This window comes from Chenopodium album, chromosome 20 (assembly GCF_948465745.1).
Source record: "Chenopodium album chromosome 20, dcCheAlbu1.1, whole genome shotgun sequence".
NCBI classification, from domain to species: domain Eukaryota; kingdom Viridiplantae; phylum Streptophyta; class Magnoliopsida; order Caryophyllales; family Amaranthaceae; genus Chenopodium; species Chenopodium album.
The window spans coordinates 41,761,648-41,775,707 of record NC_137853.1 but is presented as its reverse complement, the minus strand read 5'-3'; the positions used below and the strand labels follow the sequence as shown (position 1 = coordinate 41,775,707).

The 14,060-nt window shown below is 41.1% G+C and overlaps 2 protein-coding genes across 4 annotated transcripts; both read left to right on the top strand.

Annotated features, from left to right (window-relative positions):
• The first annotated feature begins 534 nt into the window (after positions 1-534).
• LOC145598871 (DUF724 domain-containing protein 9-like) lies at positions 535-4,812 on the top strand. 3 transcript variants are annotated; one of them, XR_014103642.1, is made up of 4 exons: positions 536-1,119; positions 1,665-1,990; positions 3,167-3,321; positions 4,454-4,812. XR_014103642.1 is itself a non-coding variant. In XM_081655269.1 (3 exons), exons 1-3 carry the CDS (start codon positions 650-652, stop codon positions 4,477-4,479), a joined length of 822 nt encoding a protein of 273 aa, XP_081511395.1. In that variant the 5' UTR covers positions 535-649; the 3' UTR covers positions 4,480-4,812. The 3 variants fall into 3 exon arrangements, 1 of the variants encoding a protein (XP_081511395.1); XR_014103641.1 differs by having other exon boundaries at positions 3,167-3,336; XM_081655269.1 differs by lacking the exon at positions 3,167-3,321 and having other exon boundaries at positions 535-1,119.
• Positions 4,813-5,139: 327 nt separating this feature from the next.
• LOC145598899 (pentatricopeptide repeat-containing protein At5g48910-like) lies at positions 5,140-7,324 on the top strand. The gene has a single exon (XM_081655301.1). The coding sequence runs from the start codon at positions 5,212-5,214 to the stop codon at positions 7,147-7,149; it is 1,938 nt and encodes a 645-aa protein (XP_081511427.1). The 5' UTR covers positions 5,140-5,211; the 3' UTR covers positions 7,150-7,324.
• Positions 7,325-14,060: the final 6,736 nt, after the last annotated feature.

The following is a 14,060-nucleotide window of genomic DNA, read 5'->3' as shown; positions in this document are numbered from 1 at the left end:
TAGAGGTAGGACCATACAACTTCTTTCTTTTCATTTTCTATCTAACTTTATTTTTTTTTGAAAACACAATCAACAATCACGGACTCATTCCTTGCTCTTTCTTCCAAACACTTTTTTTTTTTTTTTTTTTTAATAAAGATTGATTCATAAATAAAAAGTCATATGACATATACAAAGAGATTATAAACTAATAAATATACGACAAAATCAAATAAACACATCCTTTCAGTAGGGTTACGATCGTTGTTGCAAATCGTACATTCATCACCCTCTTTTCATATCGCTGTGATTTACAGCTTTCTTTGACCAGGGGTCTATCGATCTGTTGTAGTCGTGAAAAAAATTTGATATTATGTGTTTTTTTTTTGTTTTTTTGACGGGAGATTTTTGTCATACGAGTAATATAAACTACTTCATAGTAAAAAAAAAATTTCCAATTTTTTCCCAAAAATATAGGGAATGAAAAACAAAAATAAAAACAAATATTGTATCAAACTTTAATCTCCAAAAGATTTTAAAAAGTCTATTTACTTTCAAAACCCCCAAAAAAAAGAATCGTCACCAGTAAGCAGTACCCCTTCCTTTTGTTTTCTAACATCACTTGAATCGTCACTCTTATTTTCTCTCTCCTAACTTGAAGCTTTCATCAATGGCGGAACCTGAATCCGAATACGAAGAACTCTTCAAGAAAGGCACCATAGTTGAAGTGAGTTCTGAAGACGAAGGTCTTCGAGGTTCCTGGTACACTGCTACTGTTCTCCGCACAATTTCCCGCAAATCCCGCAAAATCTTCGTTGAGTACCACAATCTCATGGAAGACGACGCTGGTTCCAAGCATCTCTGTGAGTTCGTTGACGCCATTCTTGTTCGCCCTATTCCTCCTCGTGAACCTCACCGCATTTACTCTCTCATGGATGATGTTGACGCCTTCCATAACGATGGTTGGTGGGAAGGTGTTGTTACCAGAATTCTAGAACCTTCTAATTCTTACTCTGTTTTCTTCCGATGTTCTCGTGAGCAGATCGATTTCTGCTCCTCCGATCTTCGCTTGCATCGTGAGTGGGTCCGGGGTAATTTGTGGGTCCCGCCATTGGAGCATCATGCATCTCCTTCTTCTGGGTTTGCTGCTTTCTCTCTCCTCCCTATTCATTTAATTTCTGGGTTGTTATATGTACTAACATAGTAAGATTCATTAATGGGTTTTTAATTTTTGGGATTTTTGTTATGTGCTAGCTGTCAATTTTATGATTTCGAGTTTTTTTTTTTTTTGGATTTATGTTTGTTTTGGTTCTTTTTGGATATTTAGTGAGTTATTATTATTGTACTAGTACAGTGATTTCGAAAATTAAGTTAAATCCCATAAATTTAGTTATGTTGGTGAAGAAAAGTTTGATTGGAAAGGAAGTTTATAATATTTGATGAACTTTAATTATGGGGATTTATATTTATGTTGATATATATTACTAGTGTTCAAGGAATTTAATTTTGGAAGAGTTATACGTATAAATGATCCCATAAGTTGATTGTGTTAGAGAAGTAAATATTGGTTAGTTTTATTCTTGTGCTGTTATCATGTTAAACTGTTGTTGGCGTATGATATGGGTAAAAATAAGGGAAAATGAAGAGAACAAAATAATGCTTATTAATTATATGCTAATTGGCAGCCTGAGGAAAAGGAGTGGAGAAGATGGGAGAAATGGTAGTCATACATTGGGTGATAAGGACAGGGTTACAACTATGAGTAATGGAGTAGAAAGATATTTAGGAAGGAGAAGTGCCAATACTCCGACTAAACAAGATGGGTTCGTGACGAATGGAGGACGCACAGAAGAAAGGAGGAGAAGCAACCGTTCCATAAATAATGACATTGTAGCGAATAAAAGAAAGGATGTAAAACTGAGTTTAAGTAGCAATGGTGCCTGCAAGAAACATGAATTGATGATAAACGGAAATTTAAAAGAACCACAAAGGAGAGCTAGCAAAAATTCAGGTATATTTGTTTGCTATCTAAAATTCAATATGGTGTTTTATGGTTGCATTACTTAATCTTGTGCCTGTGCTTGAATATATTATTGTCTTCTACAATGAAAGACTCATTTTTTCATGGGCCATATCTTAAGAATATGACAAGTATATTTCAATGTGTGTCAATGAGAATTATTAGTGTGAAATAAAAAGATCGACTTTTTTAAGGACATATTTTGTATGTATGAGGAAAAACATGATTTTGTGGCATCTTGGTTGATCAGTCTCCTCATGTAATAATAATATACTAAAAAAACCCCATAAATTTTTAGTTATACATAATCATAGATATTTGGTACTAAGTGTTTGAAAATAAGATTTGGTTTGCTATAATAAATTAAGTAACAAGTTTCTAAATAAAGGTGAAGAAAACAAAATCACTTCATATACTTTAGCATCTACTTTTCTTAATAGTTTTGTAGTTTGCCTCTTGATTTCTATTCCTGTCCTTTTCAATAAAAAAACAAGTGGGTGCTTCGTAGATGATTATGATTTATGGTTGCTTCCCTGCTGTTGATGGCTGTAATGCTTGTTTATCGCAATAGCACAATAAGATCTGATGCAAAAGTGAGCTTTAGTTTCTGTATTAGGATTAGACAAGCAATGTGGGGCAATTAATCTTCTCTCCTTTTCACACTCCACTTGTGAGATATGCATTGGAAAAATACTCTCACAAATGAAGTGTGGTAATGAGATGAGGATGTGTTAAATATCTACCAGCAACGGGTTGAGAAATCTTGTATTGCATTGTGCTAAAGCAGTTGATGGGATGGGAATTGCATGGAAGTCCTTATGAGATGCTGAATTCTGTTTTTCAAAGAATTGTAATATGAGCACCTGAGTTACCTCAATATGATTTGCACGAGTGCAGTCTCAATGTATTACCTTCCTTTTGTTTGCTGAGTTCATGATCAGCCAACTGAATATGCTGGTCATGGCTAACCTCAATTCAAGATCCTGAGTATATGCTGAGGTCATGACCAGCCAACTAAATATACCAAGAAATAGAGATAGAATGAAGATAGTAAGATAGTTATTATGATTATGTAAAGGGCTCAAGCAATGATTTCTGCTGTACATTTGTGTAACAGTAATATTTATATATGCATCATGCTCCTGAGTCATTTTTCATCTAAAACAGGTCGCTAACTATAAAATGATGAAGGACCTCAAAAGAAAGAAAATTTGATGAAGGATGATCGCCACTATAGCATTTCACATTTTCCTTATTTCAAGAGCTTTCTATATGATTAAAAATAGTTTGTGGCCTCACCAACATTTTTTGGAGCTTTTGTGGTATGCACCATATAGGTAAACTACCTTAACAGTTTATCCTATTCAACAAGCTTAAAGCTCCTTTAGTTCATATTGTCCGCTGTTTTATATTCCTCTGTGATAAGTCATAATGTACCATGTTTTAGTTTTATTTTGACTTAATCCTTTTTGTTGGTGAGACTGTGATGTTTTTATCTTTGGGCCAACACTTAGGATGTGCCATCTGCGTGATTGCGAAGGCCCCCCCTGGAAATTAGGGACCTCATAATTTCTAGAAATTATATTTTTACATTCATTTTTGTTAGAAAATTCTTCTGCCCCCTCACCACAAGTGCTTTTAGAGGACCTAAATTTTTAAATTTTAATGGACCTGTGGGCGCGGTGGCACTGTGAAACTTGTACTTTGTAGGGTATAAAAAACTAAAGTCACTTTTTTTGTTTGTTATTGTAATGCTGTACATTTTGTATATTTGATAATTACACATTCACTCAGTTTTTAGGGACCTTATTATAGGTACAAGGACTCCATAATATTAGAAAGGACACGTTTATTGAGAACTGATATCAAAGAAGTGTTAGAGTCCTATACTTAACATGTTTATAATATTATCACTATTGGAAGTCTGTGCAGACTTCTTGGAATGTTCTCTTGAGTTCATTTTCTAGTTTTACAAAAAAAATATGAACTTTGGTTTTCTCGCCGTGATATACTTTTCTATTGCCCATGCAATGCTTTTGCAGAAACGGCAACCTTAGCCTAAAGTCTAGACAACCTGCTTATGTTTCCAATGTGCCATCTTCTAAATTGAAGATAATGTGCTCACTAATGCCCCGTGCCTATAAATGCGAGGATCAGCCCTACCACTGCAGAATGGTTGCTCGTTTCCTATTGTTTGGTTCTAGATTGGGCATATGAATGATATTAGTTGTGCCTCACTATTAAGGATTTGTCTTTGTGCATCACCTTAATCTTGAATAGAATTGAATTAATAGGCTTCCTTTTGGCAAGAAATGATCTATTTGTCTTGGAGAATCCTTGTGAAGAGAAAGCTTTAGGTTGTTTTCTTCCTTACGTTGGAGAATGTTTTTGAAGGGAAGATTTTTTTTTTCTTCATATTTGTCTAATGAAGGTTTGTTAAAATTGTTTAAACAGATAAAAAACAGGCTAGATATTGGTGATGAAGAATGCAATTCAGTAATATAGGATACTGCCAGCTACGAAGGTCTTGGTTGCAAGTGATTTTCGAGGCCCTAATGCCTGTGACCAGAAGGGCTCTTGAAGCGGCATTTGCATCTCATCGCCAAGGATATGTATACTTATAGGAAAATTTAGGTCTATCTCTTAGTGATTAATGTGTTAGAGCTTAAAAGAGCTTGTAAACTTGTGAAATTAGATTTATACATGTCTAAGGAACTTTTAGCAGATCATGACATGTATCAAGTTTTTTTTAACAATATTTTTTCTGGCAAAAAGTCAGACCTCTCAGTAAGTTATAACCATTTTGTTGTGTTAATGTAATATGAGTATCATATTAGCAAAGGCTTTAATTTTGATGCCTTGTTAATTCTCTCTTATCACTCTTATGCTATTTGATGTTGTCTGGTCTGTGAATATAGAGGTTGGGATTGGGATTTATCCCTTGGCATGAACAACTTGATGCAGATTACGGCTTTAGTCTAGTGAGATGACCTGAAATTGAACCTTGATAGGTCTACATAGTCGCGCATCCCTTACCTCACAACTCTTCTGAGCGTCGGGTCGTCTCGAAAATGCAAGGGTGCATGACATAAAATCCAATTATAGCCCAATTTGAAGATATACGAGTAACACTTTGAAACAGGATTTAACCATACAATAAAACCTCTTATCCAGATTACTACTACATGTTTACTGTAAACCACCAATGAATTATGAATTTGAGCTACTACAGTATGAACACCAACACCTTCAAACCACCTCCTACTCATCTCACTCTCTCTCCTCCCCCAAATTTCCCAGAAATCTCAAACTGCAAAACCATCAAACACTTCAAACAAATCCATGCCAAACTTATCAAAACTTCCCAAATTCATGACCCTCTCATTTCTGCTGAACTCCTCAGGTGTTCTGCTTTCGCGCTTCAAAATCTCGACTATGCTCGTCTTCTCTTCTACCGTATGAACCAACCCAACCCCTTTTCATACAACACCATTATTAGAGCTATTGTTGATTTACAAGATGACCCAATTGAAGCTCTTTCTATATTTACCCTTATGTTGTGTGATGATTTTCTCTCTCCTAACAAGTTCACTTTCCCTTCTGTGCTTAAAGCCTGTGGCAAACTCAGGAATTTGATTACAGGTAAACAAGTTCATGCCCAGTTGATAAAATTGGGATTAGAAGATGATGAATTTGTTGTTACCAATCTTTTGAGGATGTATGTCATGTGTGGTATTATGGATGATGCTCAATTATTGTTTTTTAGTAGAATTTTGCTTGATGATTATAATGTTAGTAGTAGTAAGAGGAGGCAAGATGGTGATGTAGTTTTGTGGAATGTGATGGTTGATGGGTATATTAAACTTGGGGATATGGGAGCTGCACGCCAACTGTTTGATAAAATGCCTAGACGAAGTGTGGTATCATGGAATGGGATGATTGCTGGCTATGCTCAACGCGGTTGGTTTAGGGATGCTATTGGGGTTTTTAGAGAGATGCAGATGGTGGATGACAATGTTAAACCGAATTATGTAACATTGGTTAGTATCCTTCCGGCGATTTCTCATTTGGGTGCCCTTGAGTTAGGCAAGTGGATTCATTTGTATGCTGAGAGAAGTGGGTTTGAGATTGGTGATGTGCTTGGCTCTGCACTGATTGATATGTATTCTAAGTGTGGAAGTGTTGACAAGGCACTTCAGGTTTTTGAAAGCCTTCCGAAAAAGAGTACCATAACTTGGAATGCTGTTATCAATGGGCTTGCTATCCATGGTCGTGCAACGGAGGCTATTCACTATTTCTCAACGATGCTAGATATGGGGATCAAACCTAGTGATGTTACCTACATTGGTGTTTTGACTGGATGTAGTCATGGGGGAAAGGTGAATGAAGGCAAGATGTTCTTTGATCATATGATAAGAGTAGTCGGGTTCAAGCCTAGGATTGAGCATTATGGTTGCATGGTTGATCTCCTAGGTCGTAATGGACTCTTAAAAGATGCTGAGAAATTTGTATGTGACATGCCCATGAAACCCGATGCTGTCATTTGGAAGGCCTTGTTGGGTGCGTGTAAGATGCATGGGGACATTGAAATGGGAAGACGAGTAGCCAAGCATCTGATGGAAATTGCTCCTGATGATAGTGGATCATACGTTGCTCTATCAAATATGTATGCATCTTTAGGGGACTGGGATGGTGTTGCTCAGGTTAGGTTGTTAATGAAAGATAGAGAAGTAAGAAAAGATCCTGGATGCAGCTGGATTGAGCTTGATGGAATGATCCACGAGTTTCTAGTAGAAGATGACTCGCATCCATGTGCCAAGGAGATCCATTTGATGTTGAAGGAGATTTCTAACAAGTTACAGTCCATAGGTTACCAGCCAAATACCAGACAAGTTTTCCTTAACGTAGACGAAGAAGCAAAACAAACTGCCTTGTATCATCATAGTGAAAAGATTGCTGTTGCGTATGGGTTAATCAGCACCAGTCCTCAAACACCACTTCGGGTGGTTAAGAATCTTCGAATATGTGAAGATTGTCATTCATCGATTAAACTGATATCGAAATTGTACAGCCGGAAGATTGTTGTCAGAGATAGGAAGCGCTTCCATCATTTTGAGGATGGATCGTGTTCTTGTAATGACTATTGGTGAATTCTCCATGAGATAAATTATTACGTTTTTGTTATTGAAGACTTACTATAGAGAAGTTTTAGTGAGGTATTCTCTTAGAGTGACCTCAGCCTCAATATTTCAGTGAATAGACTATTAACTATTAGTGATGTATTTTGATATGTAAGTACCCTCAATAAGAAATAAATAAAGAGTTCGGAAATTGAATTGTGCACGACCATGCTTCACGTAATAAATTTATCAGTGAATAGATAAGGTTTGTTGCCTGATTGTGGATCGCTGTCTGAATTTTTCAACACCAGGCCAGTTGCACGGCCGTGGATCATAGTCTGAATTTTCATTGAGTAGATCGGTTAGTTGCACGGCTGTTGATACCAGTAATTCAACGTAACTTATTCAAGTACATTCTAGGGCATATATCCTTGATGATGCACAATGATTTATTGTGTCATTGTGTTGTGTAGATTGTGGAAATGAAGCCAGGTTTGTAGCTCATTTTGTTCCTTGCTCAAATCATTCCTATACTAGATTATGACTGAACGCCTCTAAGTCAGAATCCGAGCCAGAAGCGACACATGCGCCCGCCGCTCGATTGCCGTCCTACAGTAGGGGTTTAGGCCCCCAAGGGCACGTGTCGCAGGCTAAGCTCGCGCAGTGGATGCGCCGTGAGAGTCGTCTTGAAGTACAATTTCTAGCAAGCGGCGGGTTGAATCCATTGTAGACGACTTAAACACACGACAGGGTATTATAAGTGGCAGAGTGGCCTTGCTACCACGATCCAGTGAGATTCAGCCCTGTGTCGCTTCGATTCGTTCTACCCCCCACCCTATTCCCTAAAAACACCTATATTTTAGCAAACGAGTTTAGCGATGCATCTCGTATGCTAATAAATGCTAAGTACGGGATTAAGACAAGTCGCAAAGCCTAAGTGTTGGGATGTTGGATGGTACAAGGGGCTGTGTGGCATGTGCACCCAAGGACAAAGGCATATCGGGTTCAGGGCACTATATGTACGACTCCCAAGGCCCTTAAGGCATAATGATTAAGGATGAATTAGATGGTTCCGGGCACTATTTACAACTCCCAAGGCCCTTTGGGAACCCATGGAAGTACTTGGATGCATAATCTTGGCGGGTGAATAAATGATATACGGAAGCCAAATATGAAGGCCATAATACATGAAATCGGAGCGATTTAAGAGGTGTCAGGACCCGGTGTCGGAATTTCACGGAACATAACGGGATGCATCCCGGGGCCATATAATAATGTTTCGACCCACATATGACCATTATTCGGCTACGAACAGGCCTCGTGAAAGCTTATAGCCAATAAAAGAGACGTGTACGAAAACAGTAAATTGACCGTTTTAAGGAAAATTGGATATTTCCACCCACCAATGGACTCCCGGATGGTATTAGGGATCATGGTAAGCATCTCGGCAATTTTTATTTCCAGGCAAAAAAAGGTCAAAAAAATTCCAAAAATGAAGGCTATTATCCACGCTTTTTGAGAAATTTTGGAGGTTACGAAGCCCGGTGGCGAAAAGTCTTAAGATTCAATGGGATACATCTTAGGGTCATATAATGCCGTTTGGAACCATATATGACCATTATATATTGTCATAAATGTCCAAGGTAGAATTGAGTTCATGAAATCGGTGCAAGTTACGAAAACGGGTAAATTGACCGTGTTAAGAAAAATTGGATGGTTCCACCCACCCAATTGGACTCCAGGAGAATATTAATGATCATTGTAAACATCTCGGCAATTTTTATTTCCAGGCGAAAAAAGGTCAAAAAATTCCAAAATTGAAGGCTTATTATCCATGCTTTTTGAGGAATTTTTGAGGTTACGGAGCTTGGTGGCGAAAAGGCTTGATACTCTAAGGAATACATCTTAGGGTCAAATAATTCCGTTTGGAACCATATATGACCATTATATGTTGTGATAAATGTCCGTTGTAGGCTTGAGTTCATAAAATCGGTGCAAGTTACGAAAACGAAAAAATTGACCATTTTAAGGCAAATTGGCAGGTTCCACCCACCCAATTGGATTCCTACACGGTATTAGGGATCATGGTAAACATCTCGACCATTTTATTTCCGAGCGAAAAAAGGTCAAAAAATTCCAAAATTAAAGGCTATTATCCACGCCTTTTGAATAATTTTGGAGGTTACGGAGTCCGGTGCCAAAAATTCTTGAGACTCTAGGGGATACATCATAGGGTCATATAATGGCGTTTGAAACCATATATGACCATTATATGTTGTGATAAATGTTCGTTGTAGGCTTTTGTTCATGAAATCGGTGCAAGTTACGAAAACATGTAAATTGACAATTTTAAGGCAAATCGGATGGTTCCACCCACCCAAGTGGACTCCCAGAGAGTATTAGGGATCATGGTAAACATCTCGGCCATTTTTATTTCCGAGTTTAAAAAGGTGAAAAAAATCCAAAATTGAAGGCTAGTATCCACGCTTTTTGAGGAATTTTGGAGGTTACGGAGTCCTGTGGCGAAAATTCTTGAGACTCTAGGGGATACATCTTAGGGTCATATAATGCCGTTTGGAACCATATATGACCATTATATGTTGTGATAAATGTCCGTTGTAGGCTTGAGTTTATAAAATCGGTGCAAGTTACTAAAACGGGTAAATTGATCATTTTAAGGGAAATTGAATGGCTCCACCCACCCAATTGGACTCCCAGAGGGTATTAGGGATCATGGTAAACATCTCGGCAATTTTTATTTACGGGCGAAAAAAGGTCTAAAAATTTCAAAATTGAAGGCTATTATCCACACTTTTTGAGAAATTTTGGAGTTTACGGAGTCCGGTGGCGAAAAGTCTTGAGATTCTAGGGGATACATCTAAGGGTCATATAATGCCGTGTGGAACCATATATGACCAGTATATGTTCGTTGTGATCATTGCCCGTTGTAGGCTTTAGTTCATGGAATCGGTGCAAGCTACGAAATTGAGTAAATTGAACATTTTAAGGCAAATTGGATGGTTCCATCTGTTTCGGGGTTTTTGAAGTCCCTTGGGAGAGTTACAACACTAAGACTGGATGCTCGCTTGGATGCCTGTACCTGCAAAACAACGGAGCACCGAATGGTCGGTGGTCCGCCTCCGAAGCTTAAGTTAGTCTAATTCCGAAGAATAAGGTGCGGAATGAAAAGGTTATCTGCTCGGATTCCGAGCTCGAGTGTACTGTTCTCTTGAGAGCGACAGTTCTGACAATGATTAGTAATCACTGAATATTCCTCGTAAGGAGTGTAAAAGGTTTTGTTGTGCGTAAAGACGTTTTGAATGTAGCCATAAATGAGGAGGTCATCTGCTATTTATAGGCTTCTCGAAAAGCATGCATTCCCTAGGGTTTCGTGCCCTAGGGAATATTCACGCAGCTTTTGCAGACCTCGGGATTTGGGCCTGAAAGCCGCCAATCCCAGGTCCTTTTATCCATCTGCCACTTGTCGTTCCTTGGGAGGTCCAAGGTGGCGCCCCTTCCAGTGACACGTGGCGGACTCTGATTGGGCCAACTGGCCTAGGGTATTTTTACCCAAAACATTTGCCCCTCACAGGTGACACGCGCTTGCCACATGTTGCCTGTGACAGGTGTAAACATCCGATTGGTCGGATTTCAAAAAATTACTGCGGAGGGAAAGTTTATGGTTTTTAACCCTTCTATAAATAGAAGGTTTTCACCCCCTGAATTTTTTACACCGTTGAGAATCTTTGGAGAATCTTGGATTTTTTGACCTTAAGAACCTCAAAATTCCCTAAGTGTTTCTCTTCTTTCAAGCATTCGACACTCGGCCCGCTGTCCGACCGTTCTTCAGCCAACCAAGCGTCTCTCACCCTTCTTCTAAAGGTAACGCCTGTTTCTTCTTTTACTTTTCATTTTTTCTTTGTTTTCGAAAAAATGGTATCCCAATCGCATGCGGCACAGCATAGGATAGTGATCAGCTGGTCACCGGGGACGGCTGAATCTAGAACTTGCAGTGCCGACTGCTTGGCCAGCGACTGTGCTTTGCGAACTTCTCCGAATCCGACTGGTTTCGTGTCTGTGCAGGACACTATGGCCAGAAACAAAAGAACAACAAGAAAACCTAACTCCGATGGATCTTTCTTCCCGTCGGATGGTTCAACTCTTTATTCAGACGGCTCAATGAGGGTGCCTCGAAGTGAGGTGTCGGAACACCCTGATAGCCCTTCTTATCTTCCTCCTACCCCCACCTACTACCATTCGCCCACTTCAAGTGGTACTCCTAGTGATAGGATACTGGAGGAGGCGGATGAAACCTATGCACCCGGGCCTTCTGGACAGGCGCCGGAAGAGAGTCTAGGGGAGGACCCTGCTGGCACCAGTCGGCAGTCCCCTAGCTCTATGAGAGCTCTGATGACGAGTCGGCCTCGTCATCTTCTTCAGATAATGCCTCCGTTTCTTCTGGGGAGGCAAAGGCCATAATAGATACTGCCAGGGAGTCCTTGGCAGTTGAGAGGGGGGAATCTTGCGCCGAGCCGAGTGCTTCCAGGCGCTTGGAGAAAGCCCCCTACCATCATCATGTTCCGCAAAGCAGGCGGAACACCATGGCAACCGGCCTTGCATGTTTTAGGCGCAAGGTTGTTTTGGGCCATGGCTTTACTCTGTGCGTCCCCAATAAGGACGACACCATTACTTGGCCGAGTATGGCCAGCTACGAAGACCGAGCATTCGGTTTCTATGAGGCGGCCTTCCAGGCTGGCTTGCGCTTCCCTCTCCATCCGGTCGTGGAGAGGATTTTGGATGGATACCAACTTGGTATCTGGCAACTTGTACCCAACTCTTGGATCAACATTCTGGGGTACGTTGCCGCCTGTGAGATGCTGCAGGTGGAGGCGAGTTTTGAAGCATTCGCCCACATGCATTATCTTAGCAGGGTACCTGCTAGGGGTGGCGAGGGTTGGTACACCTTGACTACTTGCAAGGGGTACATGATGGCTGTTGGCAAAGAGAACAAGTGGAAAGACTGGAGAACTAAGTTCTACATAGTCAAAACCGCCGACAGCCGCCTGAACCAAAAGTATAACAGGTGGAACAAGGATCCACCTCTCCTAGCAGGCAGGAGTGCGTTGCCAGCTCTTCCTAGACGAGAAAAGGAGGAGATCATGGACGCGGGTTTGTTCACCGTGTCCGTGAGGACGAATGATGAGGGGGACAAGGAAGTCACCCTTCAATGCTATCTCCCTTTGTACAAATGGTTTGAGGAAGGGACGTTCTTGGCCGCTTGTGGGCTAAGTACTAAGATGCCGAGAGGTAGTCGGCCGTCTGTTTTATATGCACTTTTATTTTGCTTGTCTTCACTTGTTAAATGATTCTAACACTTGTTCTTTTTCGCAGACAAAGCAATGGAGAAGCTCTCGGCCTCCAGGAAGCCGGTTGTATCTGATGCTAGATACAGATCAAACGTCCTTAACAGGGCGGAGGCCACCACTACAAGGGTGGAAGAGCAGCGACCAGTCGGTACCCCAGGGGTGAGGCTTTTGTACTTAGCATTTTTCTGAATAATGCTGAGTTCGTCCGAATGTTTTCTGACTTTGTGTTTTGTCTTTATTGATGCAGGGTACCTCCTCCAAGTCCCCATCAAAACCATCCGACCCTAAGCTCCAAAAAACTAGGGCGGGTGATGTGAGCGCATCCGGCAAGGGCGGCCGGAAGCACATTGCTCATAAGCCCAAGAGAGCCCCAGACGCCTCTACCGGTGAGAAGAGGTTTCTGGGGGAAAAGCCCCCCTCTTCTTCCTGTAAGGAGAGGTTTTTGGGGAAAAGGCCCGCCTCTTCTGCCGGTGAGAAGAGGGTTCTGGGGGAAGAGGAGGAAGAAGAGGACGACGGTAAAGACCATTCGTCCCCCCTTTCTTTTTCTCCAAGTTATCCATACTTGAACATTTTTTCTAACCTTTTTTTTTTTTTTTTTTTTTTTTTTTTTTTTTTTTTTTGCAGTTCCTGTACAGAGGCCGACTGTAGTTCAAATGGCCAAGTCCATGCTGAGGGCGATTGATCCGGATGATAAAGCATCCGTTAGAGGAGTCGGCACCCTAGACTTAGATGGCATTCTAGGGAACCTTTGTGAGGTATAGACTTAACCTTGAACAACTTTACATTCGTCTTTTTTTTTTGTCCAAGTCTTTATCCGCCTGGTTTTTAACCATCCGGCTTCTTTTTGCAGGCCATGCTGCGCGTCCAAGGGCTCGGGAAACCCCTCAAAGACAAGTCCAAAGAGGTAAAGGCCTCTAAGGCTCAGGCCGAGTCCGCCTTGGATAGGGCTCAATTTGATATTGCTCAGAATGAATTTCTGACGCTTGATATGATGTATTCACAGTCGGAGGCCAATCTGCGGGTGAAGAAGGACCTGGACTCGACCCGCCTACAGGTCTCCAACCTTAAGAAGGAGATCAAATCTCTTAAGGCGGAGCTCAAGCCCCTTCAGGATGCCAAGGATGAGGCCGAGAGAGCCAAGAAGAGGGTGAGCCGCCTGGAGCAGCGCCTCACAAACCAGGAGCACCAGCTGAAGGCCAAGTTTGAGTCCCGTGCTGAGCAGGATAGAGCTGATCTGGTCAAACAAATGATCAGTGACAATGAAGCCATCATGCAGGACACTTGGGCGGCTGTGCAGCCAGGCTCGGACTATCAAATTTGGAAATCCAAGTTTGATGAGCTCAGCAAAGCTCTCGACGATCGCCTCCTTGAGGAGATGGAAGAAGCTACCAAGGCTGATGCCGAGGCCGAGGCTGACGAAGGCTCTGGGTCCGACTCTTCTGGGGAGTCGTCCTCTGGGGAGGAGGAGGATCAGGAGGAGGAGCGAGAGAAAAAAGATGAAGAGCAGCCGAAGGACAACAGGCCGGCTGCCAATGAAGATGCTTTTCCCTGATAACTTAAGCTTTTTATTTTTTC